The 25918-nt window shown below is 38.6% G+C and overlaps 1 protein-coding gene across 1 annotated transcript in view; it reads right to left on the bottom strand.

The window, feature by feature from the left end:
• Positions 1–25405, bottom strand: part of SHOC2 (soc-2 suppressor of clear homolog (C. elegans)) — a 44821-nt gene extending 19416 nt beyond the window's left edge. The window contains exons 1-3 of the mRNA XM_010082632.1: positions 25284–25405; positions 17824–18521; positions 3250–3387 (exon numbers count right to left, since the gene is read on the bottom strand). Of these exons, the coding sequence (XP_010080934.1) occupies positions 3250–3387; positions 17824–18521; positions 25284–25405 (958 nt within the window). The remainder of the gene's footprint in view (positions 1–3249; positions 3388–17823; positions 18522–25283) is intronic.
• Positions 25406–25918: the final 513 nt, after the last annotated feature.

Consider the following 25918-nt stretch of genomic DNA (forward strand, 5'->3'; position numbering starts at 1 on the left):
AAAAAAAGGGGGGGGGGGGAATTCTGCAATTAAAACACTAAGCAGCTAAGATCCTACTATGATTTTGATTCTAGACTTGAGACTCTTGGAATGTGCTAAGCTGTTCCACAAAGCTCATTTTTCTTACAGGAAGTGATCTAATATACAAAGTACTTTACAATTTTCAATCAACTGAAATACAGATATGAATGTATTAAGCCAATATCTATAAAGCAAGACATTAGGTCACTTCCTGACGACTAATATCTAAAATCGACATTTGTTACTGCACGAACGTGTGCTTTATAAGAGTTAGTTGAAACAAGAACTTTGTATTTTTACAGAGTGGGTACATTGGCTCTGGTACCTCTGTAATCACTGCTGATGCATAATCCCTTCCCTGCCACTCCCCTGCATGTCACCCTCCAACATCCCTTCCTCGCAGCTCCGGCCCATTTCAGTACAGCACTGTTCGTTACAAAACAAGCCTATTTTTCTTTTTTTTTTTTTTTTTTTTTTTTTTTTTGTCGCCGGGTCCAAAAAATCCTTCTGTGGTAAAACCAAATCTTGGATTTTTTTTTTTTTTTTTTTTTTTTTTTTTTGATCAGCAGGTCCAGAAATCCTTCTGTGGTAAAACCAAATCTTGGATAGACAGTCCAGCAGCCAATTGAAGAAGCATTTTGCAAGGATTTTGGGTGGGGGAAGAAGGGAAGGGGTCTTTTTTGAGGGGAGGAAGAAATAGAAAAGGAAGGGGGCTGTTTGTTTTTCAAAGCAGCTTGACGAAAACATCCCTCTCCAGAAAAAAAAAAAAAAGGGCCTCCATCAAAAGGAGGGGACAGACCCGGCAGTAATGGAAAGTCTGTTCCATAATAGGAGGCTCACAGGCTCACAGTACATTAAATATTTATAACAAGCAAATGTGCTTGGTCTTTTTCTGTACCCGCTCTGCGACCCCCACCCTGGTTTGACTGAACTGGGGAAACATTAACAGCACTTATATGAAGCCTCCTAAAACCTGGTAGTGTGTAAACATTGCAAGAAAAGCCAGTTGTGCCAAACACCAGGTAGATATCTGCGAGCAGGGAAGAGGCAGAAGGCAGAGAGAGAGATGGAGAGGCCGGAAGGGCCACACTGAGCATGCCGGGCAGCCACGCGCCATTGCCTCGCTGGGTTTTTCTCAGTACTCAGAGTCTCTTGCTGAACAATCCTAACCACAAAGCAAGCTGTAATCTAAAAATCAAGCCACAACTTGCTTTAATGTTGAACCAAAACTGCGATGACTAAGAAACAAAGCCAATGTTGCTGAACTGGCTACAGCCGCCTTTTCTGTAACATGCATAAATGTAGGTCGATCATTATCATTTAAGCTGGAGTTTAAAATTTTTCCCTGAAGTATTCAATAATTCTGGCTGTTTGTGAACTATGTGTGGCACAAATACCAATTTCTGATTTTAAGTTTTTACTCTAAACAGAAATGCTCAGCTACTACACGTTGGTCAGTACAAACAGCATATATCTTCCAGTGGAGCTAAAACTGAAGCACTGTAAGATTAAAGACACGACAGCACACTGTTGTCTCTTGCCATTATTTGTCTGCCTTTGGTGGTTTGTTGGGCTATAGCATTGATATTCAGCTCAGATAAGCATGTAAAGAGACAGCTATATACATTTAACAATAAGTAACTTCAAAAAACTAGAAAGACAATGCAATGGAAAAACAAAACAAATGGGCAGAAATCCAGTCCAACCAGGTATGAACCTGACTCAATACAAACCACCTGAGCTTACAATAACTTTCTGAAGAAATAGATGCGTCCAAACTATCTTGATTGCATAGTCAGCAATTCCGTATTTATCACAAAGGACTTAACTGCCTATGTAACTTCATGCCTCTCTTAACCAAAGACCTTTCCACTGTAAGCACAGTGTTGAAGCGTATTATATTTAAGATTTTTGTGGTCCTCTGATAAGCTCAGTCAGTAAACAACTCAGTAAATCCTACTACAATTCTGCACAAGAATCAACAATAGTGGTCTATAAGCCCTAACAATGAAAATCTCACACTTTAGAAAACTTTTCCCAGAATTAGCAGTTTGCCCAGAGAACTCGCTTCCTAACATATACACGACATATAAATTTTATTTAAAACAATTTTCTATAAGATTTACAAAATAGCTACAAAAATAAAGACTGTGGTTATGAATTGTGTAAGTTAGATGCAAATTCCAGACGGAACGGGATCTCCAGAGTTTAAAAATATCATCAATGCAGGAAGGAAGTTTAGTTCCAGTGGATATTTCATCAATATAAACTCTGTTCAGGTCAAACTTTCTAAACAAAAAGCCACAGTAGCTCCACACTCAACAATTTACAGCTAGAAAAAAAAGCTGGAGTGTCGTTAAGTGGTTCCTCACTCTTCTGCTCATTCACTTTACTCTGCGTTAAAGTACATTAATGAAATGTTCAATATAAATCTCGTTTAAGTGATAATGTTCATTCTCCCGAGAAAGTTCTGGTGACAAATATGAGCTTAAAATCATGATGGCGTTGTTTTTTGTCTTTTAAAATCACAGCATGCATCTTTCTCTGCCATCTGTTTAAAACTGATTTAATTAACTAGGAAAAGTCACATTTTGTTGTTTCATCCTATATGAGATTCCGAAACCAACCAGGACAGTGTTTATTTCAGTCTTATTCCCAATCTAAGTTGCAAACCCTCTGCATTTTATTGCATTAGAACATGGACTTTGTGGACTTCGAAGGTTTTTTTTCAGTTCGTCCACAGAAAAGCATAAAATAGACAGAATTTAAAACATTAATCTTTTTAGTTCTGTTTTTCATTAGTCAAAGACATTAGTTGAAACGCTCTGCCAAAGTATTACACTTAACTGATAGTCTTTTAGCCTTTTTTTTTTTCTCTTATATGCTCAGTTTCATTACTGAGCATTACTGAGCTACAGACAAGCTGTAGATATATTCATAACCACAGAACACCTTAAATCAGAGTTAGAAGTGATGGACTTCTTTTCCTTATAACTCTTATTCTGAGACAATGCCGCATTCTGCAGCACAGATAGATTTAGTAAAGTAATTCAGAAAGCTAGAAACTATGTTTAAGGTAACACACACTTTGCTTTTGATCCCAAGTGTAAACCTGCCTTGAGCTGAACACCAGTTATTCTACAGTCACCAACCGAATACTCATTCTTAAATTTGTTCCTCTTACTGAACATTTTGAAATATTTTCTCTTCTCCAGCCTATTCACATACCTATGGTTTCTGGCAGGTCCAAGAGCTCATTGTGCTGCAAGTCAAGGTTGGTGATCTGCATGCAGCTTCCAATCTCTTCCGGAAGGTGTTCGAGCTGATTGTGCGCTACATCCAGCGTTATGAGGTTACACAACTCACCTAAAAGCACACAAGAAAACCAAAACATCAAGTTTCTTTAATGTGCAGCTCTAGACAATTACTTCCATGCAGAGGTTAACAGAATCAAACAGGTTTGGGGATAATCTGAAGCAAGCTATTGCTACCATAAAGTTACACAGCTACAACAAGGCATTACAGTGTCACAATTTCTTCAGTCAGATCTAAAACCTGATCAACTATTTTTAAAAACTCAGATAAAGATTTTATAGATTCTCTGAAGAAATCTTATTTATTGATTGATTTTTTTTTTTTTTCTGAGAGTTCAAGCTGTGGAATACAAGTAAAAAACCTATACCTCACACTTGTTTCAGCCTGACCAAAAGTTTAAAACATCGCGGAATAAGTAGATTGTATTGAATTTTAAGAACACTTCAGGCATAAAAATCAACAATTAAGAGGCATCAAAATTATTTGGCTGACAACCTAGATAATCCACCGAAAGTCTTGAGTGCTATTTTTAATCATTCTTAGTCATCACAAAAAAGGCAACATATAAGTAAACTGCAAAGCTATTTACACAGATTATTATATTTTATATATGCCAGCAGAGCTACAGCAAATAAAAGTTTGAAATAAAATGCTTATCCGTTAAGCCTTAAAAAAGATTGGACTTGCTTAGAGTCTAGAGCTACTTTACACTGAACTGCTTCATTCCTGACATTTATACATTAATCTAAAAGTACAGCTAGGAACAATTCTCTACGTACAGCAGTTTCACCTATATTATAGACAAACATGCTGTGTTCTGAGCAATAGCTTGTTGGGTTTGAAAAAAAAAACAAACGTCTGCATGAATACAAGTGTGTGCATTCACATTTTTTGTATCTGATGGAGGTAAAATTAATGCAAATGATTTGAAAAGCTTCAACTCTATCCAGTAAAGATGAGGTCACTGTATTTGAGCATGACTCAGTAAGTAACAAATTTGGAAGAGCAGCAAATTCCTTTAGAGGAGTGAATGTCTATTTTTAAGCTTCAGTGTTATCTTTGACACAATCCTTTAAGGATTTTCCCAGAGGCCTGCAGGACCAGTTTGGGAAGTTCTGATGTGTAGACTGTCTACCCATTAGATCAGCAGATAATGACAAATGGTGGTTTAATAAATCATAAAATATTTATTAATTCAAACTCTGTATTAAGTTGCAGGTGTCACGTAGCCACAATACTTACTACATATCACAAAACAGTTGTGAAAGGTCAGCCAAAAAAAAAAAAAAGCCAACCCCAACAGTTTCATTATTCAGTTTCTGTTAGATTGTTAACATATAACATTTCCTACATTTATTAGCCCAAATTGGGATGTTTTTCTAGCAACTAGGCAGATGGAAAAGTAAAGGTGGTGCTTAAGCAGCTCCTCCATCACTGTGTGTGTGTGTGCCCGTTCCCTGAAGTTAGCATTCAAGTGTATTCCAGTCAAACACGCTGTATCCAGCACTGCATAAACCACGTGTTTCAATGCCATTAATATGCAGAAGAAAGTTAAGTTTACAAAAAAAAAAAATTTGAGCAAGAGTTAATGCTCTGGTGGGAGTGCAGTCTTGTTATTCATGAAAACAAGTGGGCAAAGTGTAGAAAGCAATAGAAGGAGGAAGAAAAGCTTGAGGAAGACTTCAAAATCCCTCCCTTTTAACAAACAAAGAAAGAAACCCACAAATCTTTGCGAAGAATGTTCGTGTACTTTGGGGCAGTAGTTTTCACTTCGTGATTGCTGTTTTCATTTGTTTTCATTTCAGATCTAAACCAATGATGTCAAATTTGAAATGTGCCATAAATTTCATTTCATCACACTGATTTCTCATTTACTTGACTCTTCCCACTCTACATCTGCTGAAGTCAATAAAGACTTGGGTTTTCGCAGCAACATTTGCTGCACTTCATTTTTGCACCTGCTGAAAACTTTGACAACAGCAAGCTACATGTTTGAAACAAACATCGCACTAGCTAATTTTGGGGAGGGAAAAAGAAGAGAGATACCCGTGTTTATTTTGCCAATTAAGGGCAAGCTAACACTTTGGTTTAATTTGGATAGCCATACTTCATATTGTTGGATTAAAGGTGCAGACATTATTTTAAAAAGCAACACTGGTAAACCTTTAATAAAACTTTTGAATGTTGAAATAGATAGAGGTCTGCCCAACAAATTTTAGATGCTAGAGCAGAAATCAAGCAAAAGTTAAAGCCCTTTCATGATGTACACTGACTTAAGGAAGGCAACTTCAAGAGATACTACAATATCCAACTTCTAATTCGCATTGCTCAGTAAGGAATCTTGCTCTTGCACGGATTAATACTTGTGGTTTGACAGTATCTCACCAAAATGTCCTTTTTTCCCCCCTAAGGGCAGAAGGAGAGGGGAGGTAAAGTGCAGTCGGTGCTCAGATTCTCTCAAGAGTTTTAACGTAGTTTGCTCAGACACAACAGAACGTGCAGGTCAACAACATGCACTCAAGGTACATTTCTCCTATTGTTCTCCATGACATACGGAAAAAATTCTTACATACAACATGCACCTCTGAACAAGGTGAAAAACCTTTAGGTGATGTGGTAGAGGCTCATCTCCACATGCAAAAGGCCCGCAGAGGACCAGCAGTGGGTGGGAGAATTCAAAAACTCACTGGGCCGTCCCAGGAGAGCCGCCAGTCCCAAGGTCAGTGTGAGACCCATCACGGTGGGTAAATGGAAAGGTTCTCCACAGCACCTCACATGCTGATGGCTGTTACAGCATATGGGGCTCGAACACCTACTAGAGGGCACAAGGAAAAAGCAACTTGGGATGGTAAGAGTTGGATCTTCAGGAAAGGGAAAAGGGAGGAATCAATGTGGTTTAGGAAGGACAAGTATGGTAAAATAGGGGGATAAGGAAAAAAAGGGTCTAGTCCTTTATAAACCAATACTGGTCATGCCCTGTGGCCAGTCAGCATCATCTGCCCTGTCTGCTCCTTAAACTCTATTTCTAGCTATGTTCCTGGGCAAGAGGCTCTCTGTTCTGCATGCACGGAGGTCTGAGTACCAGTAAAACTGCAGTTAACGTGACCAGCACTACTGAAAACATCCCAGGATGTGGGACCAGAACCAGTCCGGACATGGAGAGTGTGCTGCTGCCAGGCTAAAGAACAGGGGCAGTGCTTTCACCAGCCAGCCGATGGCAGTGATTTACCCCATGAATGGATGCACTGTGCATTGCACTCTGCTGCACAACAGCAGCTCTTTCAAAAATTATGCCAGGATAAACACATGGCATACACAATCAATACAACAGATAATGATCTGACAGAACAAAGAGGCCAAACTTAAGGCCATCTGCATAATGCTTTTCCAGCAGCTAATGTAAAGCCAGCTTGCTTCAGTGATGGAAAGTGTCCTTCTTATTGTCTGAACAGTGGCAACTGTACTGAAGGAAACACTTCTCAAAAAAAAGTTGAAAATAAGTTTCACCAAGATACAACTGAAATCTGGCATTTTTGCTTAGCCAAGGTAAGAAGTATATGTCAAAATCAAAAAGGAAGTTTTCCTAAAAGAAAGATTTGCTCAGGTACAAAAAAGAAAAATGGCTAATGAGGAAGGAGCTCAAAATCATATTCATATTAAAAGAACAAACATTTGCTCTTATTCTGTTCTACTACATAAACTTTGATGTAACACATTCATACCTTAATCAATTTAACAGAAATACATCAGCTAGAAATGTGCTGCAGCTTGAAACCAGCCTTACCCAGAAAGGAGTTCACTAAGAAAAACCCATTCCTGTTCACCACGTGGACAACGCTAGCATTACTTCACCAAAGGACTGTTCAAACACCTGAAACTACTGCAGTAAGGCAAGCACAACCTTAGGGAAGCACTACTCACAGGTAAAACGAACTAACTCTTTTCACCACAAGTAATGGCCAACATAGAGAAATCTTAAGCTTGCAGTAGTGAATAAAGGATTCTCTATGGAATACTGGCAACTGCATTGAAGGGACAAGCATCCTCAGAACAATTAGAAAATAAACTACAAAGGTAGTGGGGCTTGTGGTTGGGTTTTGAGGGGGGTTTTGTGCTTTTTTTGCCCCTTTTTTAAATACGATACTGCACTACAATTGAAAAAGAAAAAAAGCAACTGAAGCTCAAAATCTGACAAGAAAGCAGGCAGAGATTACATATACTATCAGCCTCGACAATAAAAGATTCTGAAGTAGAAGTAAAGCCCATATGAAATACATAAAGCAGTTCCTTTGCAAACAACTTTCTCAAAAGTTATTTACACCCTATTACATAGTTTGTAAAAACTTATCTTTTAAAAGATTCTACAAGATAAAAAAATTCAGACAATTCACACACATTTTTCAGATAAAATATTTTGTGAAGACTCCCAACCACCTTCCAGTTAAAAACACTGTTGAAAATACAGCTAAGTATACATCTCAACAGTCCTTAAAAAAAGGTGGGGTGAGCAATCACCTCGTTGTTCTCATATGCACGAAGACTAAATGTTATAGTATGACAAAGCTAAATATACCTGCTGAAAAACCCCAGCATTACGAAATGACTAATATTTTCTGCATAATGAGGCAGAATTATAGTCCCATTACACGGCCAACCTTGAAAACCTGTTATTGAAAAGAGGACCGAGTTACATGCCTTGACTTGCATAACTCTGAAAATTCTTCTTGGCCATTTAAAAACCAAAATAGGGCGTCGTTAAAAAAATATAAAAGTACACACAAATTAACAGTCATATAGGGAGAGAGTACAGGTCAATAGCAAAGATGTTTCAGTATCTCCTACCACTAATTCAATCAGTGGGCAACACTCTTGGACGGCAAACGCAATTTGTAATACAGCCTTTTTTCCACTGGATTAGCTCCGTGCCTGCCCATGCTTAAACAGATTGAAAATTATCAAATCCTTCACAACATGATAAATCCTGGGCCAGATGACACACCAGGAGGATCAAGACTCTTATGGAAAGTACAAGGAAGAGGAAAATGCAAATATTAGTGGGACTTCAGACTGGTGTGTCAGAACACTGGTTGTAAGCTAATTTCTAAAGAATAATTATTCGAAATCAGCAATGCTGGGAAAAGTTACAAATAGTTCCCATAACTTTGGTAGTTTTTCACCTCTCACTAGGTTCTCTACTGGAAAAAAAAAAAAGGCAAAATAATTTTTAGTCTGTCTATAAAACTCTTTGGGATAAGTGTCCTGATTTTAGAAAAAAATTAAAAACAATTTTACAGTTTCAAAATCTTTTCCCTCTATGAGATTTGAGTACATCACTGTAACAGACAGCCTGAACTTTTTGCTGTGCGTTACCAACTGCCCAAAAGAACAGGTAAGCACGCAGAGTTATTTTGAATTATTACTGCACAACTTACACAGAAGAGTTACTGAGTATAGTAATATAGTAATTAATATGGTCACAAGTGACTTTTGTACCAAAGTTAAAATATTCATACAAGTAAGAAATAAGCACAGTAAAATATTTAGAATTTGCAGAATGTGCAAGAGGATCTAGTTATGGGAACCACTCGAAAACACAGAGGCTAAGCTCAACTGAAAAGACTCAAAATCTGGTCTTAAACAAGCTTCAACAAGACAAAAGAGCAAAACACTTTTAAATTTTAGTAATATTTGTTACTTTCAGTTATAAATAATAAATAAAAACATGTTCAAACAACATTTTAAACATGTGAAACATGTAGGCGAAGCAGACTTAGCAAGGGCTCAAGGCAGATTTGAGCTGGGCAATAGAATAAACCAACAGGAACCTCATGAAGTGCCAAGCAAAGGACAAGTCTTGCACCTAGCACAGAATAATCCTGTAAAGCAGCACAGCCTTGCACCAGCTGGTGAGGAAACAGCTCTGCAGGGAAGGACCAGAGGGTCCTGGTGAAGCTGAAGCTGGGGTCACATATTGGATCTCGTCCATTTTGAGTGTGGAACAAGTGCTCGCTCTCTCAAATAATAAAGGCTAACCACCTACTGGGCTGCAATTAGGAAGGGTAGCCTGAGAAAAGCGATTATTTCCCTCTGTTCAGCACTTATGAAAGTATTCAAACAGTTAAAATAACTGCAACATTGATATTAAAAAAAAAAAAAAAAAAAAAAGCTGGACTTCTAACAAGCTGTCAGTATTTACTGGAATTACACTTGGGGCATCATCCCAATAAGCTCTGCAAGTAGATCAAAAAGGCAGGACTACTTAATAGTTATCCTAAAGCCAGTCTGAAGAAAATGTAATCAGGAGGAGTTTGACTAGCTGACAAGACAAAACTGCATCCCCACAAGAGCCTTCACAGGAATCAGAATCCAGACACCAAAGCTGAAGCCAAGTTCTTCGCTCGTCCTGCAGCTCAAGTAAGCAACCAGAACTGGATCAAATAAGCAGTCATTTTCTCTGCCTTCTAGGGAGCAGCACACACATCAATGCCTGTATTTATTCCACTTCTGTTCACAACTTCATGCTTTTATGACATTAGAATACAAAAATATAAAAACATTCTCAACCACAGTGTTTGCAGAAATTAGCATGCCAACTAAGGCCAGGAACACAACCTAGTTTCCTTCAAACTGCTGAAACAGAAGTGGTTCTAAGATATAAATAATGTAAAGAAATATTTCTCTATATTGTCAGGTCTGCTAAAAAAATGTGGAAGTGAAATTCAGAGCATCACTGAAAAGCTTTGCAACTAACAAGTCATTTAATAAGGAGGCACTCTATTCAGCATGGAGTCAGTAGACATTAACTAATGCAGCTGCACACATCTGGGTTGCTGTCTACGCTACCGAAAACCAAGCAGGTGCAAGTGTTATGAAAAAGAGTTTCAAAGTGCTGAAGAAACCACAAATTAATATTGGGTATTGGGTAGATGGGGGAAGGGAAGAACAGAAGAGACTCTCAGAGACATTCCAAGTTTGGTGTAGGCAGATTCCCTGAATTACAATCTAAAAATATTTCCCTTGCAGAACAGCCCTGGCCAGATTCTCCACAGAATAAGAGTTGCATTCACAGACAGAAAGCACAATATTTGTAGTCTTAAGAAACCTGCAGAAACTATGCAAATGTAATTTAAACTGTGTTGACAATATTACTTCTATTTGAGCTGTGTGTCCTAAGAGAAAAATACCCAAAACTCGTATAAGATGCAACCTTGTCTTTGTGAAGAAAATATTATCATCTTGATTGTCCAAAACAATTCCTTCAACACAACATGGAGGAATGCAATAAAAATCAAGAAATGCAAAAGGCTTGCGTAAGTAACAGCCTGCAAATTGAAGCATTTGCTTGGCCTCATCCCAAAACAGTTCCTCTGGTTTTCATCCTTCTCATGCTGACCGTCTGACTCACCAAAGCAGTCACATTCTTCCATTCTAATCTTCAACTTTTTGATCTCAGTGGAACGGACAATTTACCAGATATGGTGGTGAAGCTGGAGTCCACCTTGTGAACTCATTTCCAGATTGTGTTTTGGCAAAACTTCCACATGGAAACCTTTCCATTAATGTTTTATTTCATGGATGCCACCAGAGATTCAACAGACAAGTGAGAACGTAAGTTCTCCTTCTGCACTTGGTAGGTATCTATATTAACATCTGCGTAACAGTGGACTTTTAATCTAGGGCTGAGCAGCAGTAGAAGTTTGTTGATGATACTAAATTATTAACAACAGTAAGGACAAGGGCAGAGTGAGATACTGCAGAAAAACTTCACAAGACTAAGTGCCTGGGCAACATGATGATAGATTAAATTAGGCACATAAAATGTAAAGCAATGTATATGGGGACCAGGAGCCCATATCTAGCTTCACTTATGAAGTGATGGACTTCAAACAATCCATTAGCATTCAGAGGCCAAATCTGAAGGAATGATATACAAATCGTTAATGTCACAGAGATAAGGATGACTGCTGACCACCCCTAGGATTCATCTGTCAAGAACAACGTTCAAAGCACACTTACGGACTTTGACAAGGATGCAAAGAGTTTATAGGAGTTTAAAGGGAAAAAATGATCAAGCCCTTGAAGTCTGATGAGAAATACTGAGAGACAATCTGCACCAGACTCAAGAAATCCCTGATATGAAAATAGCTGGATCTGGGAAAGGAGTCAGACTAAGCCTCATATATACACTTACCCTGGTTTTATGCAGATGTTTGCTTAGGGTTACCGTCAGAAGCAGGATACTGGGCAAGATGGGCTCTGAAAGTTTATCACCACTGTTAGCTAGGATGCAATTTATAAGAAAGACTAGGTTCACAAAGAGCAACATGGAGTAGCTTTGCCATCAAGAATTTTGCATCAATGAATTCTCATCACTGTACGTAAAAACATAAAAAATTGCTTCAGGAAGGTGTGTCTGAGCTGATGCTACCAGGACTCCAATGAGCTACACACTTTGTGGAACAAGACATGGAAAGCAGGGGTAAAAGGCAGAAAAAAAGATTCTGAAAATATAATCTGATGCATTTTCAACGGCTCTCCGCAGACAGTAATCCATTCCTCTTCCAAGCACTTGCAGTGTACTCGACATGCTTTTATACACCAGGAGCAATCCTACCTGTGAGGTTTCACAAGTGAGCTGCAGCGAGCCAAGCTGATCTAACAGCTCAGTGTGGGCAAAAGCAGCGGTCCTGCTCTCCCTGTTTCAGTCCATGCTCTCCCACTCCTCCTCCTACAGCAGTTCAGTCTTATCTGAAACTTCACTGATTTCAACTAACTAAAGTAACAAACAAAAGCAGCAAAACCAGGAATATTATTCTGTTAGTTCAGCGAGATAAATCAGCTCACCAAGGAACAGTTCAGATGAAGGAGGCAGAAGGACTGAGCAGCTGGGAAGCTGTGAGGAGGGCAGTGGATACTACCCCTTTCAGCATCACGAAGCTGCTGCACACCAGCACAGCCATTTCACAAAAACTCCCCCTAACTCAGCTACTTTTGAACAGAGCTTTTGGCTAAACATGCAAAAAACCGAATTTTTTAAAAAACACCTCAGAACATGTTTTCAGTCAAATAGATTTTTTTAAAGTATTTTTAGATCTTATTCAAACAAATGTGTTTATATTTGAAAATGCAACAATGCATACCAAGACCTCATCTTACTATGCAGTCTATTAAAACCACTTAAATTGCATTAAAACTGTAGAAGCAACATACATGTTGCTGGAAAAGTGTTAAGAGAAGTCCAATAAATGACTAGTAGCAACGACTCGCTAGGTGGCCAGAGCCTGAATTTGCCGACTTACTAAAAGACTATCTTCTTCCAAAGCACAGCTTCATCTTTTGGTTTACTGAGTTCAGTGAGTAAACTACTATTTAAAAGTACTATTAAAAACTTCTGAATATTGAAAAGACAAGAAACCTTATTGCCATCATCCTACCTATATGAAGCAACTGGATGCAAGGGAACAAGAGGTACTGCATTCTGGAGACAAAAAGAGACCAGAAACACACATACTTGTTTACTAACTATAGATAGTAAAGCTTCCTCTTTCTCACTAAAATGTTTGTTTTAAATGCAAAGCAACTCTTCCCCCAGTGTAGTCACCTAATTTAAGTTTGTGTTGTTTAACTATCAGAAACAGCTTAAAGCCTGAAATAGTACCAAACTTTAGATTAGTTCCCAGCAGTTCAGTACTGGTAGGTTCACCTCTTCTAGGTTTTCCTCAAGACAAGACACACTGTAAGAGGTCAGTTGTTTTAAAGCAGTTTTCAGGACCACTCAAAATCTGATCAACCATGTGTTTTGCAAACACCATTTTGTTAAGTGTTTTACCTTCAACTCAGGCTTTTAAGAAATGTTTTAGTTTCAGGTTCCCCTAAAAGGATTCTATTTCTAACAAAGTTAATACTATATGCTTGCACAGCAAGCACCAGATGTTCTAGATAAGCATTTCTAGAAACTTATTTTGAAATCACATGACCAGAAGTACAGCTTCTACACATCATCTAGCAAACAAGGAAAACTACCATAGGATTGGAGACCATCAACTCAAAATTTAATATAGAGAAATAACAAGAGGAAATTCTGTCAACCTCAGTCATCTAAACATGACACAGACCAACAGAATTTGCAGGAAACATTACAAAAGGCATTGAACTGAAAGCAGAGACAAATAAAAAGTTATTCGAAAAACTATCAGTAAAATACTAAATTAGTTTGGCATAAAGAGTTAACAGTTTTCTACAAAAATATGGAAGATGTAGTTTATTCAGTCTAGTTAACCTAGACTCCACAAAGATGTCTGATGTAGTAGCATACAGAAAATAACCAGGAGACTCAGGTGGCAACTAGCAGATGTCAAGATACGTGAGGAATTGACTACAACTTGCTATGGATGTAACAGGACGGAAAGTATAACATCAGCTTGGCTTGAGGTTACCTCTCCAGGACTCTCTTAAGAATCCACCTCAAGACCAATCTTGTAGAGTGCCTTCAGCAATTACTTAATCAGAAAGCAAGGGTCTTCTAGCAAGCTAGAGGCATTGGAAGAAAGAGGTAACTAAAAATAATGGAAACTATAAAACTTAGTAGTGAAAAAAAGAGCACATTTCTATTAGGATCTCAGAACTGACCTCTGGCAGAGAGGGAGAACAGAGAAGGCAAGGAGCGCAGGTGTCTCAGGTGGTCACAAGAGCGTTTGTGTGGTAAGTCTTGACACAGCTGCAATACGATCCAGATGTATGGTCAGAGTTACCTCCAGCACAAAGCGGGAAACTCTCATCTGGAACAGTATATTCAAACTAATCAAGCATGCTCACCATTCAAAACATAAGACAGCACAGAAAATGGATAGCAAGGTGATAGAAGGAATGGAGACCTTATGCAAGACTAAAAATTGTGATCTGAGTAATAGCTGGGAGAAGATATGACTGCAGTCAGCACACGCCATGGGAGAGCAAAGGTAAGCAATAGAGGGAAACCACTGCATCTAAGAACAGTGAAACATCACTGGCAGAAAAATCAACTACTCATAGACGTATCAGGTCTTAGAAGAAAGGTCTCAAATATTAGAGCGCTTAAGACTCCAGGACCTACTTTCAGTTTCTTTCAACGACAGAAGAAGGAAAATAGACTTTATTTTATAAGGCTGGAGACTAAAGTTTCCTAGAAAAGTAATTAAATTGAACGATTGCTTAAAAATCAGGTGACCCATTGTTTTAAAGCAGCAAGATCCTAAAGACCAAAAGCCTTTTATAATTATACAGAATAGCTATTTTGTGTTCAGTGGCAGTGAAAGTCATTGCAAGTCTCTAGCACAAGGGTAGGACTTTAATTCCATCACACTCCACGCCGGCTCTTTGAGGGAACAGTAGCAACATCCCATCATTCAAGCTGAAGTCTGGGGTTTTAACTTTCTTCTGTCCAGGGCAATCTTTTGTAGTATATCTTCCCCCAAAAGACAAAGTAACGAAAACCCAGGATTCTTCACATCCTTGTGTATCAGATGAGCAACAAACACATGTAGCTAACGGCTCCAAGACTCTTCCTTGCTGGACAAGTCAGTGAGTTACACGAGCTTTGAATTTTTACAAATGTGAACAAGCACACTAGCTTACCATCAGATATGTGAGCCTTGGGCCTTAGAACAATGGGGTATTTTTAAAAAGAATTTGAAATGCTCTGCATGATGCTGCTTTATAAAAAGATAATGGCCTCATTTTACTTCCTGCTTTGCAGCAACAAAAATTTCTGTGTTATTTACAAGCTGATAACATAAGAGTGTTTGCTTGTATATAGTATTTAGGAACTGTATTATAAACATACAAGGGATTAAAATTATTTGGACTTAAAAGGCAAGGTTTTTTTTAAGTGCACACGTAAAATGCAGAGAAATAACAGCAGAGAAATTCCACTGGAAAGTAAAAAATACGTTCCTCAGCAGTTTCATTTTTCAGCTGTGTTTCCAACGCAAGTATTTCATCTTTGTACTAGAACAAAGATACATGAAAGTGAGTGAGTAGAAATCAATTACAGAAGTGAAACTATCTTGTCTGGCTTTACTACTTGAGCAAAAAGGTTTTCAAACGCCTGTTCTGTATGTCTTGGCAGTTAAAATTATTTGTGTTACTTAAACTTAGAAATCCTTTAATTTATTTTTCAACTCATTCAATTGCAGGCAACCTATTCAGAGAAATTTACTTCAAATAAAAAAGAATGCTGTTGAACATAGCAATTTCCCTTCAAAATTCTTCATAAGGGTGACAGTCGTCTTGCATGTGTGCTTCTAAAGTGCCTTCCACAATGAGGTGCTGACCCGTAACAAGGAACATGGGCACTATCACAATACAAATAAAGGCACGACTAACTGCTGGGTACACAGACAGAAGTAAAGTAGTTAATGTTCTCAAGCTAGGGTTTGATAACAAACTGAGAACACTGCCTGTATGCATATTAAGACAAGAATAAAAAAAATACAAAAGAAAAAAGTCACATATTCCTTCATGATACGTATATCTACTAAATTTCTCCATGATTTCAAGACAAACACATACAGAAATTATATATTTTAACATAAACTTAACCATAAGAACTCAACAAGCAAAACAGTTAAACAAAGAGGTTCCAGCAATAATGTCTGCAGTAACACACACATGAAAAGTTTCTAAAGGGCAACATCGAACACCGGAAGGCAACATCTCACAGAAGTTTTTTCTTCACACACGAGCATTAACTTAAACTTATGCAGTACTATCCCCAGTTGAACCTCAGAAGCTGACTCTGTGCTAGATTACATTTAATAACTGAGTCACAAATAGACCCAGGTACAGTACAGACAATTGTGTGATACAACTCAACCAGCTAAATCAGACACAATTTCTTCAACATATCAAGAAACACATAGTATGTTTTGTGTTTTGGTGGATTTTTGTTGTTGGATTTTTTTTTTTTTTCCCAAACATCAGCCCCATGGTTTCCAGTTCGATTCTTTGATTAGTAAAAAGAGGCTGTTGGACTTTAACTGAAGTGTCAAAATAGGTCAAAATTATAATTCCTTAGTTCTCCCAGGGGAAATCCCTAGGACTGCTGAGATTCTTGTGCCAACTCAAAAATGACGGTGATCAGAAAATATACCACATTAACCATTTAACTTTTGGCTAGCAAAAAAGTGTTTCTGTGGCTATAGTAGAATCCATTCCAATAGCAGCTACAAGACTGAGACCAATAACTGACAGCCTCCCTACATCTCTTCACTCCTGCTATCATGTACAGAAGCTGTCTGCACCAGACATTGCTGGTAACATGATTAGCAGTTTCAGACATGCCCAGAAGTTCCTGCCATCAAGAACATGTTATCGTATGTATTTTTCATATCAAGGTGCAGGAGAAAGAGGCAAACACTGCTGGTGTGAAAAAGATCCATTAGGGATCCAAACGAGCATTTCCCAAGCTCTGCAAAATCAGCGAGCACAGGGGCCAACTGCTAACACGGAACAGACTCACGCACTGGCTTGGTTAACAGGAAAAGTCCTACATCAGCTTTTAAAAACAGGGCATGGGAATTATTACTCGCAGTGTTACAAGGGCTTTTACAAGTATTTTTCCACACTCGAAGAAAGTCAAACCAGTTTCTTAACTGCACGAAGTTTTTGTTTCCCCTCCCCCTAAAGGGACTAAGCTACGCTTGCGATACACAGAAAAAAAAAAATCCACTGTTAATAGAATCTCCTTTTTATAAGGAACATATATTGTTCAAACATTGCTCGAGAACAGCCTGATAAAGATATGTTCTCCATGAATCAGAACCTACTAGGAACAACTTAGGAGTTCTTGACATAGAGCTTAATAAACTATTTAAATCAATAAGCCACTTTCATACTATTTCACCATCTTTCAAACTTCTGTAACAGTATTTGGAAAAACAAATATTATTAATTTAAAAGTCATAAGAAACATCAACAATGCATACCACATTTGGTCACTTTATATTGAGTCCATGCATTCATATAGTCATGACTTAAAGGCTTCCACGAATCATTAACCTACATTATTAACTGTTACAGACTTCAACAGCTTGCTCATGGCAATAGCATGTAGCTACCTACTTTACCTTGCATTACCATGGTCACACCCCTCTGTAACATGCCCATAATGTGTTTATAACTTGCAACAGTTCATAAATGATTTATGAAGAAATCTTAAAATGAAATATGGCCCTGTATATTTTCCCTTTTTTTTTTTTAAACCATCTGGGCTCTCAAAACACAACACATGAAAGCACAAGGCAAAGATGAAAACAAGATACATCTGATTTTAAGATGATAGATGAAGAAAGAGGGCTTCTGTTGTTTTTTAAAAAATATATCCAAGGTATTGATTACTCTCAGTATAAGCTAACATTGCAACAATATGATCAAGAGCATAACTTTATGAAGTTTTAAATGGAGACGGGCACCTGGAGAATTAAACTTTCAGTCAGTATAATCGCTTACCAATTTCAGCAGGTAGTTGCTTGATTTTGTTCTCTCGTATGCTAAGCATGGTGAGTTTTGACAAGTTTTTGATATCCTTTTCCACAGTAGTTATACGATTAAAGCGTAGGTAAAGAGTGGCAAGAGAGCTTAGCCTATACACCACGGAAGGAATTTCTCTAAGTTTGTTATGCCGCAGGTCAAGCATGCGCAGTTTCTTCAAGTTATCAAGAGAGTCAGGCAAACTGGTAAGTGAGTTTTCACTCAGGGCCAGTGTCATCAGGTTCACAAGACAGCCCACCTCTGCCGGTAAGGACTGCAGTTTGTTACTGTATAAATAAAGTTCTGTTAACTGCGTTAGCTCTTTGATAGCTGATGGAAGCATGTGTATAGACCTCTTGGACAAGTCCAAGCGCATTGAATTCTCTTCCCGGCATTTATTTAGCTCTTTGATCACTTCAGCATTGCTGGATTTTTTGCGGGTACCTGTGGCTGGATTAGGTCTTTTTATCGTATTGTCCACTGAAAAAGCTACCCCAGGCTGTGTGCTACTGGAGTCCTTCTTTCCATCTTTGGCATCTTTCCCTTTGGTCTTAGGCTCCTTTTCTTTGCTCTCTTTCCCAAATCCTCCAGAGGCTTTAGCCTCCTTCTCCCTTTCTTTAGATGATGGGACTTTTGGATCCTTCTCTTTACAGTCCTTTTCTTTATACTCATGGTGACTCAATGTTTAGCAAGCACCGCATGAAATCTGTTTCTGAAGTTCACAAGAACAATTCACTGCTGAGGCGACGAGGATCCTTAAAACAAGCAAGCGTTGAACCAGAGGAGGAGCTTCGGAGGCGTGATACCCATTTGCTACATATTGGTTCTGAAGGCACTCGTTCCTAATCCCGGGAACTGGAGATTCAGCTGTAGATATTAGAAGGTCAAATGCTCCTTATTAGTATTTCTGTAACACAGAGAGAAGACAGGCCAAAGTTAGTGTAAATATAAAACTTAACTTCCAGTTAAATGTTACATGTTCCTATATCAAGCCTGTGCTCACTAACTTGGGTTAATGATTTGTCCTTCTCTTCAAATGTCAATGAAAAACCCCGTGCTAAACCAAAAATACTACACATACAGCTCAGAAGACCCACCACAGTAGAACAGCTATACTAACTAGTATACATGAGGAAAGAAAAATTGCAATTCTTAAACATAATACTGCCTTCAGTACTGCATTTGAGTCACCGTCTTACATCTGAGCGAGTTCTTAGCATAACACTGGTCAACAACATGAATATTCCATGCTCAATCAGCCAGTAAAGATCTGCTACAATTTTTAAGTGCCTGCCTCTTCAAACAAACCTGTACAGGCTTATTATTTCAGGACAAAAGAGACTCAATTCCATCTACAATGAAATATAATATGCTACTGTAACATGAACACTTCACCTCGAGATCTCCCTTCTGACCAACTCTGAACCACAGGTCTCTGCTTTAATGGGGAGCAAAACATTGTCACCAGTTTCACATGCTCTGAAGATGCAAACACAAGGATTTTTAAAATAAACCTATCAAAAAGTCAACTGAAAGCTCAGAAGAAATAAATATTATGCTTCAAGAGAAGCAAAATTATGAAGGAATTTCTCATGAGAGTAGGATATAACATATCTTTAGACAGTATGTTGAATTTTCCCCCCCTCAATGACTAATGCAGCCTAATAAGTGAACAGATGTCAGAAACCTATAGAGCCCCATTTACATTTTACAAAATCATCATGCATAATAGAAAGTAGCTTTGCTTCATGTTTCAATTCAAAACACATAACATGCCTGAGAACTTCTCAATTCTGAATACCCTGGAGAGGTTTCTGAATGTACCCTTGTGGAGGAGAATAAATGGTCAATCAATGGCAACAATAATTTCACGCCTCCATGTTAGCCCACCTTTGAGCCTCAAAGCAACTTTCCTTTTGCTATGCAGCATTCACTGATTAAGAAATTTTGTCTGTATCTCAGAAGATGACCTTGTTTCCCCAGCCACCTGAGCTACGTTAAAATAATCTTAAAACCTCCACAGGAGCTGTGTCCTGGCATTCCATCTTCTGCACAAGTTCAGAAAGCTCGTAATCAAAACCAACTAAATAATATTTTGCATACTTAAGCTTAAGCAAACACTAGAAATACAAACATTTTTTAGCAAAGCTCAAGTAACTATTTTTAATTGCACAAGTTATGCTATGTATGCTTGCCTTCAAGTATAAACATGTGCATGGAGAACACAAAGGAGCACACCTTGCTCAATATATTTGTTCACATTTAAAAAAAAAAAATCTACTTAAGGACAGTGAGAAGGGCAAGCCACTTTACCTCATCTGCAAATCAAGCAGTTTAGTAACAACCCTCGAAAAGAGAACCTGCCCCAGGATGTGGCTTTCAGTCCTTCACCCTGATTCATTACTGCTCCAGTATCACAAAGTGTGTGCTACAAACCCCATAATATAAAAAAAACCAAAAAAACCTACTGCCTCCAGTTACTGTGTTCTGGACAGCTCTGTTGTGAAGGACCATGGCAGTTTGCTAGCAGCAGCAAAAAACAGCAGCTTTTAACTTGAAAATTTTCTCCAACACAGTGTTCACTAAAGCACCACAAGACGGTTCCTTATTGCATCCTTAAGTTTTCCACTCAGCTTGTACACCATCCATTAACCTGACCTATCCTCAAGATTACCAAGCTCTCTACATTATATTTTAAAACTTTTTCTCAGCACTGTATAATCTACATGCTTGTAAAACTCCAGCAATAGGAAATGTAATGACTCCAAAGGCAAAAACGCATCTGACTAAAGGGTGGGAGCCTGAAACGCCAGACAACTTGTTTTCAGTAGGAAAGGTAACACAAAGAATCGAGAACTAACACAGTGTCTAAATTCAGATAACACACAGAAAACTCAGCCATGTGGCAGTGCCAAACAGCTCCTGCTCCACAACAAGACCCTGAAGTGCAAAATACTCAGAGAGCTGCTGCTCTCATGATCTTTCAATTTAATCAAATTTAGGACCTGCCAAGGGATTTGTTTCATTTCTTATGCGCACTGCAGCTGAAGGAGGTTTTGAAAGAGCCTGGGAAACAAAAGATGGATGGAGATTAGTACAGCTGAAAGCAGCTTGATAGTGCAAATGCTCCAAATAATCTTCAGGCATTTCACTGTCTTCACTAACAACTACTTTAATGGTACCTAAAAAAAGAAAAAAAAGGAGGGGACACCTCCCTACTTCAATATTCCAGTTTAACATTTCATTTGCTGGTAAGGAGCAAAAATCTTTGCTTATATAAAAGGATAAAAATTGAAAAGTCATTAAAAACATCATCTGAAACCTATAAAGAAAGTTCAGAGCAATACAAAGGGTCATGGGCAGAGACTTCAACATCACCTCACATTAAAGATGTTACAAGGCAGTAAACTTGCAGGAAAGCCACTGGCTGCCGTGGTTTTCTAACACGTGGAAACTGGAGCTAAGCTCACGGTGCAGGAGTCCTTCAAAATATACTCCCTGTTCAGAGTGACAAAAGGCTGACAGTCAAATGTACCGCACCTATGCCATTTTTATCTCTTTACTGAGGATTTAATTACTGCCTGAGACTGCAAAATGTATTTAAAACAGTTTGAGATGGTTTAGCCTTTTTCTGGCCAAATAAAGTAATTCTCTAATACCTAGAATGGCTACAACTAGCACTTCTAAGAAGAAAAAGCTTATGATGAGACCTTTACCAGATGAAACGCAACAAAAGCCAATGCAGGGGGAATCACATCAAAACAAATGCCTTGACTGGAACCTCTCCAGAGCCCAAGACACCCCTAACACCAGCATCTCCCCCCCTTTCCCTGCCCCCTCAGTGGGGCTGGGATTCCCAACCACAGAAGGTCCCACCACCCTGCAGAGCAGTGGTGCGTAGCAGGTACCAGCCGGGTTTCACAAAGTTACTCCGGGAAGCAGTGAAATCCTCTGCCACCAGGCAACATTTGTGTCCTGGTGATTCCCACTACTCTTGACATTCCTGCAATCTTTCTTCCCCACTTTGCTTTATTTCAGGGGGAAAAGGTCCCAGCAAGCACAAGAGCCAGGGCAGAACTGTAATTCACGAGACAATTTTTGCCCTTCTTAAAATCCTCTCACTTTCCATATATGACTAAATTCCACAAGTGAAAGATGTCTGATCAAGGAGTCTTCCTAGCTGAATAATGCTCACTTGCCCCTCAAATCGGCCAAATCTGTGAAACAACTGTTCTAGACTGTCCTGTAAACACTGTACAGTGTTCTTGTACCATAACGAAGAGGCAGCACAGGACTAAACAACTACATGAAACTCATCCTATTTCTAGTATTTTATAACTTTTAATACTTGCCATTGCAACCTATCTAAAGCTATTTTTAACGTATTTACATGCAATATAAATGAGATTATATATGTGATGCTGATTGCTTTCAGTTAGCAGAACTAAAATCTTGTCATTTTGTACATTAATGACCAAATTTTGAGACAAAGCTCAATAGGACAACTACTCTCAGAACTCCTTAATCCTACCAAAATATATACAAATGAAATGTTCAACTGCACATAAGTGGTTCTACGGAACTTCTGTTTCTATTGCAATCATTCAAGCTGATGGGGTAACTCACACAGATCAAGCTAAGCACATATGTAAACTTCTGATGGACACAAGCATAATTACATATACTGCAGAGGAAGCTAAACATGCTTCAAAAGGTTATTTCTATTTTTCAAACCCTTTTGGTTAGAGGACAAGAGTCATCATCAATTCTAAACTACAGTCAAACAAGCATTCATTGTATCTCAAAAGGAGAGCTTCTTTTACAGACATTTTTAGCAAAAGGAAATTCAGTGAAATTAGCCAGTTCTGCCAACTACTTCCATTTTCCAATACTGTTCAAACTGACTTCCTGACAAGAGTAACTGACATAAAAACATTTAACTATTATGTCGCTGGAGAATTTGGAAAACTGAGTAAGACTCTTGCTTGGCGCAGCATATGAAGGAAAACAAAACTTTTCTAGAAGTTCAGGAAAATACCCTCTTCCCTGTTTTGAATATATATATATATATTTAAGTAAAATATTTGTAAATACCTATAAATAACCACCATCAGAGTTTTGATTGAATTCTCCTGAGGTCTGGTGAACATAATCCAGATGTATTTATTTCTCTCAACTGTAACTGACAAAACTTCAGAAACACAAACAACTTCAGCCTAAACTGTACCACCTTCCTTAGCTGCCTGAAAAAAAAAAAAACACATCGACTTTGTGTATTTCACTGATTTTTTTTTAAATATGTACAAGTAATTGAAAAGATATTTCAGTTACTCTGAACAACAGAAACCAAAATATTTATGCAATAAAGGTTTTATAAAAAACATGGTAACATAGGAACAATCATGTCTGTGATTCTAGGAATAATACCAATCACCTGCAACTTGGTAATATAAATACTGATGTTTCCTGGTCATTATCTAATACAATATGAGGCTTGAGATAAAGGATTTCACCCAACTGCTATTCAAAGAAGTCTGTAAAAGATTTAACTCTCTCCTACCCACTACTGCAAAGCAACTTTACTCCTCCCCCCCCCCCCCCCCAAAAAAAAAAAAAATAATCCACTGCCAATTTTACTTCACAGTTTAGCAAAGATTTCCCCCAATTACACCTTTTAATTCTGATTTTATACGAATAAAACCCTGGGGCAGTGGGATCCCTCCAGAAGAGGCTGTCCCTGCACGAGAATTACTCTCAGCAGTCCCTCAGCTCTCAAAGGATGCATTACGTGTCTTGTGACTTGCAAGTACATGAAAGTTTCCTGTATGATCACAGAGATGGCTTGAAAAAGAAATAAAATATTTTCCCACTGCTGAAATATTTCCCTCTCAAGTGACGAGGCTAACCAACCACAGTCTGTTCTGCCAGAGGAACATCATCTTACAAAACGGTTACTTTACAGCTCCACTTAAACACTCACTGGTTCCTCTTCTGTGTTTCAGTAGACAAAACAGGCACTTTAAATAAACATTTCTAATATTCTGAGCATGTGATATCTAAGGCATAATTTTCACTGAAGCCTAATACATTACACTCAAATAAAACAGAATCTTACTTCTTCTGTAATGTATCAGGAAACCTACGGGACTGCATTTGAAAGGAAAATTCCTTACGACGTGTAGAATTTATATCATGGAATAGGAAAGATTTTTCGCTTTGTTCTGTGTTTGTACTAAACTTAACCCCAAAGGACACACACCATGGCCTGGGCTTTTCAACATAAATAGCAGAAGAGGATCATTCCAAATATTAAACACGTCAAAGAAATAAGCTCACACTTGGCACTCCAGAGTAAGCAGACTAGGATTCCACTACATAATAAAAAATAAAATGTTTTGAGATCACAATTCTGATCTAGGACATTCTGATTAGTCAGACCTCAGTGGCTTTTAACAACAAGACAGAGTTCAAATGCTATCTAGTAATTGCAGCAACACCTGTTCACAAACAAACAAACAAACAACAGAAAAAAATCTACCTTCTTATAAGTATTTACCTGTTACTTTAAATAGCATGGGATACATCAAAAACATTTCATATTCCACTACACCACAAACATGAACACACCAATAAGCAATGGATGAAATTTAAAGTTTAGCCCAAGCAGCTACAAGGACTTTCCATTCTCAATACCACATATGCAAAAAAAAAAAAAGTCACTACTTTCACTTCAAAACCCAAATAGCTTAAGCCAACAAGTCAGTTGCAAACAAAGCACATTCCCTCCTACAATTTACTAGCTCCAAACATCTGACCAACAGAGTTTTCATCTATGTAAGTGCATTTGAGCTTCTGCCGCTGCAGCCACCACAGACCAGCTGGGAGCAAAGTGCTGAATCAGTCCCCGGGCGGTCGCGCGGCTCCTCTGAACACAAAACCTCATTCAGAGGTGTGGAGACACCGTGGGGACAACCACCCATCGCACTGCCACAGATCAAAAACGTCACCTAAGCTATCTCGACAAAAGCAGTGCTCCTGAAATACACCAGCTAGACAGCTTCTCTTCTCTGGCAGGAAAACGCCTTTATTTCAGCGTACGGGACGGTCGATGGCAGCAGCACCGTACTGTAACGGTTCTCAGTGCCCACTGCCATGGTTGCCTTGTTCTACAGAGAGAGATGACCATTAAATTCATCTCTGTCCCACAAATGAAGGCCCAGCAGACGGCAGTTTACTGACTACCAACGCAGCCCAATTTCGATTCATCTGGACGTGACCCTACTTTCCCCCTAATCCTCCCTCACACTGAGGGACAGCTCGTTCCCTCCCAGCACACACAGCCCGAGGAAGCCTGGACCCTGACAGCCCACTAAGCCCTGCAGGATATCTTCATTTGCCAAAAGACTGCAGCCAGGGCCATTCCCAGCCCGGCTTCCTACACAACTGTGCCCTTCCATGGCAAACGCACAGGCACGCGGATGATGCCGCCGGTTTCGAAGCTTTCAAATCCATCTTTCCAGTCACTGGTCACCAGATTTAATGCTTTCTGGAAGTACTTCATTGCACTAAATGCCAGGTCACACACCAAAGTCCAGATCTATCATGACAAAAAAGGCTCCACGCTAGCAGACAGAAAGTCACCTACACCTTAAATTCCTAGGGGGTAGAAATAATCTTTTGTGCCCTGCCTTCGAACTCACCTAGCAAATACAAAAATATACATAGTGTGATTCATTCTGTGCACTCCAACATTATTTTTATGAAGCATTTTCTCTTTTTGTCCTTCACAGGAAAAAAGGTCACTAGTTTTTGGCCAAGACAAAATACCATTTCATGTTTTTGTAGAAATAGACTCTAAGAGCAAGCACAAAGAATTCTGCTAACTCCACGTGGCATCTTATTTTAATATGTAAAAAGGTACTTTCTGCATGTGTGGTCCCCAGCATGTACCTTTTGGGCTGCAAGTCTCCGTTTCCATGGTAACTTGTTGTATCAGCAGGCTGTGTAATCCTGCATAATACATGAAAATTGAAAATCGTAACTTACTAGATGAAACAAATTTCCTTGTCTTAGT

Source organism: Pterocles gutturalis, unplaced genomic scaffold, assembly GCF_000699245.1.
Source record: "Pterocles gutturalis isolate BGI_N339 unplaced genomic scaffold, ASM69924v1 scaffold42079, whole genome shotgun sequence".
NCBI lineage: Eukaryota > Metazoa > Chordata > Aves > Pterocliformes > Pteroclidae > Pterocles > Pterocles gutturalis.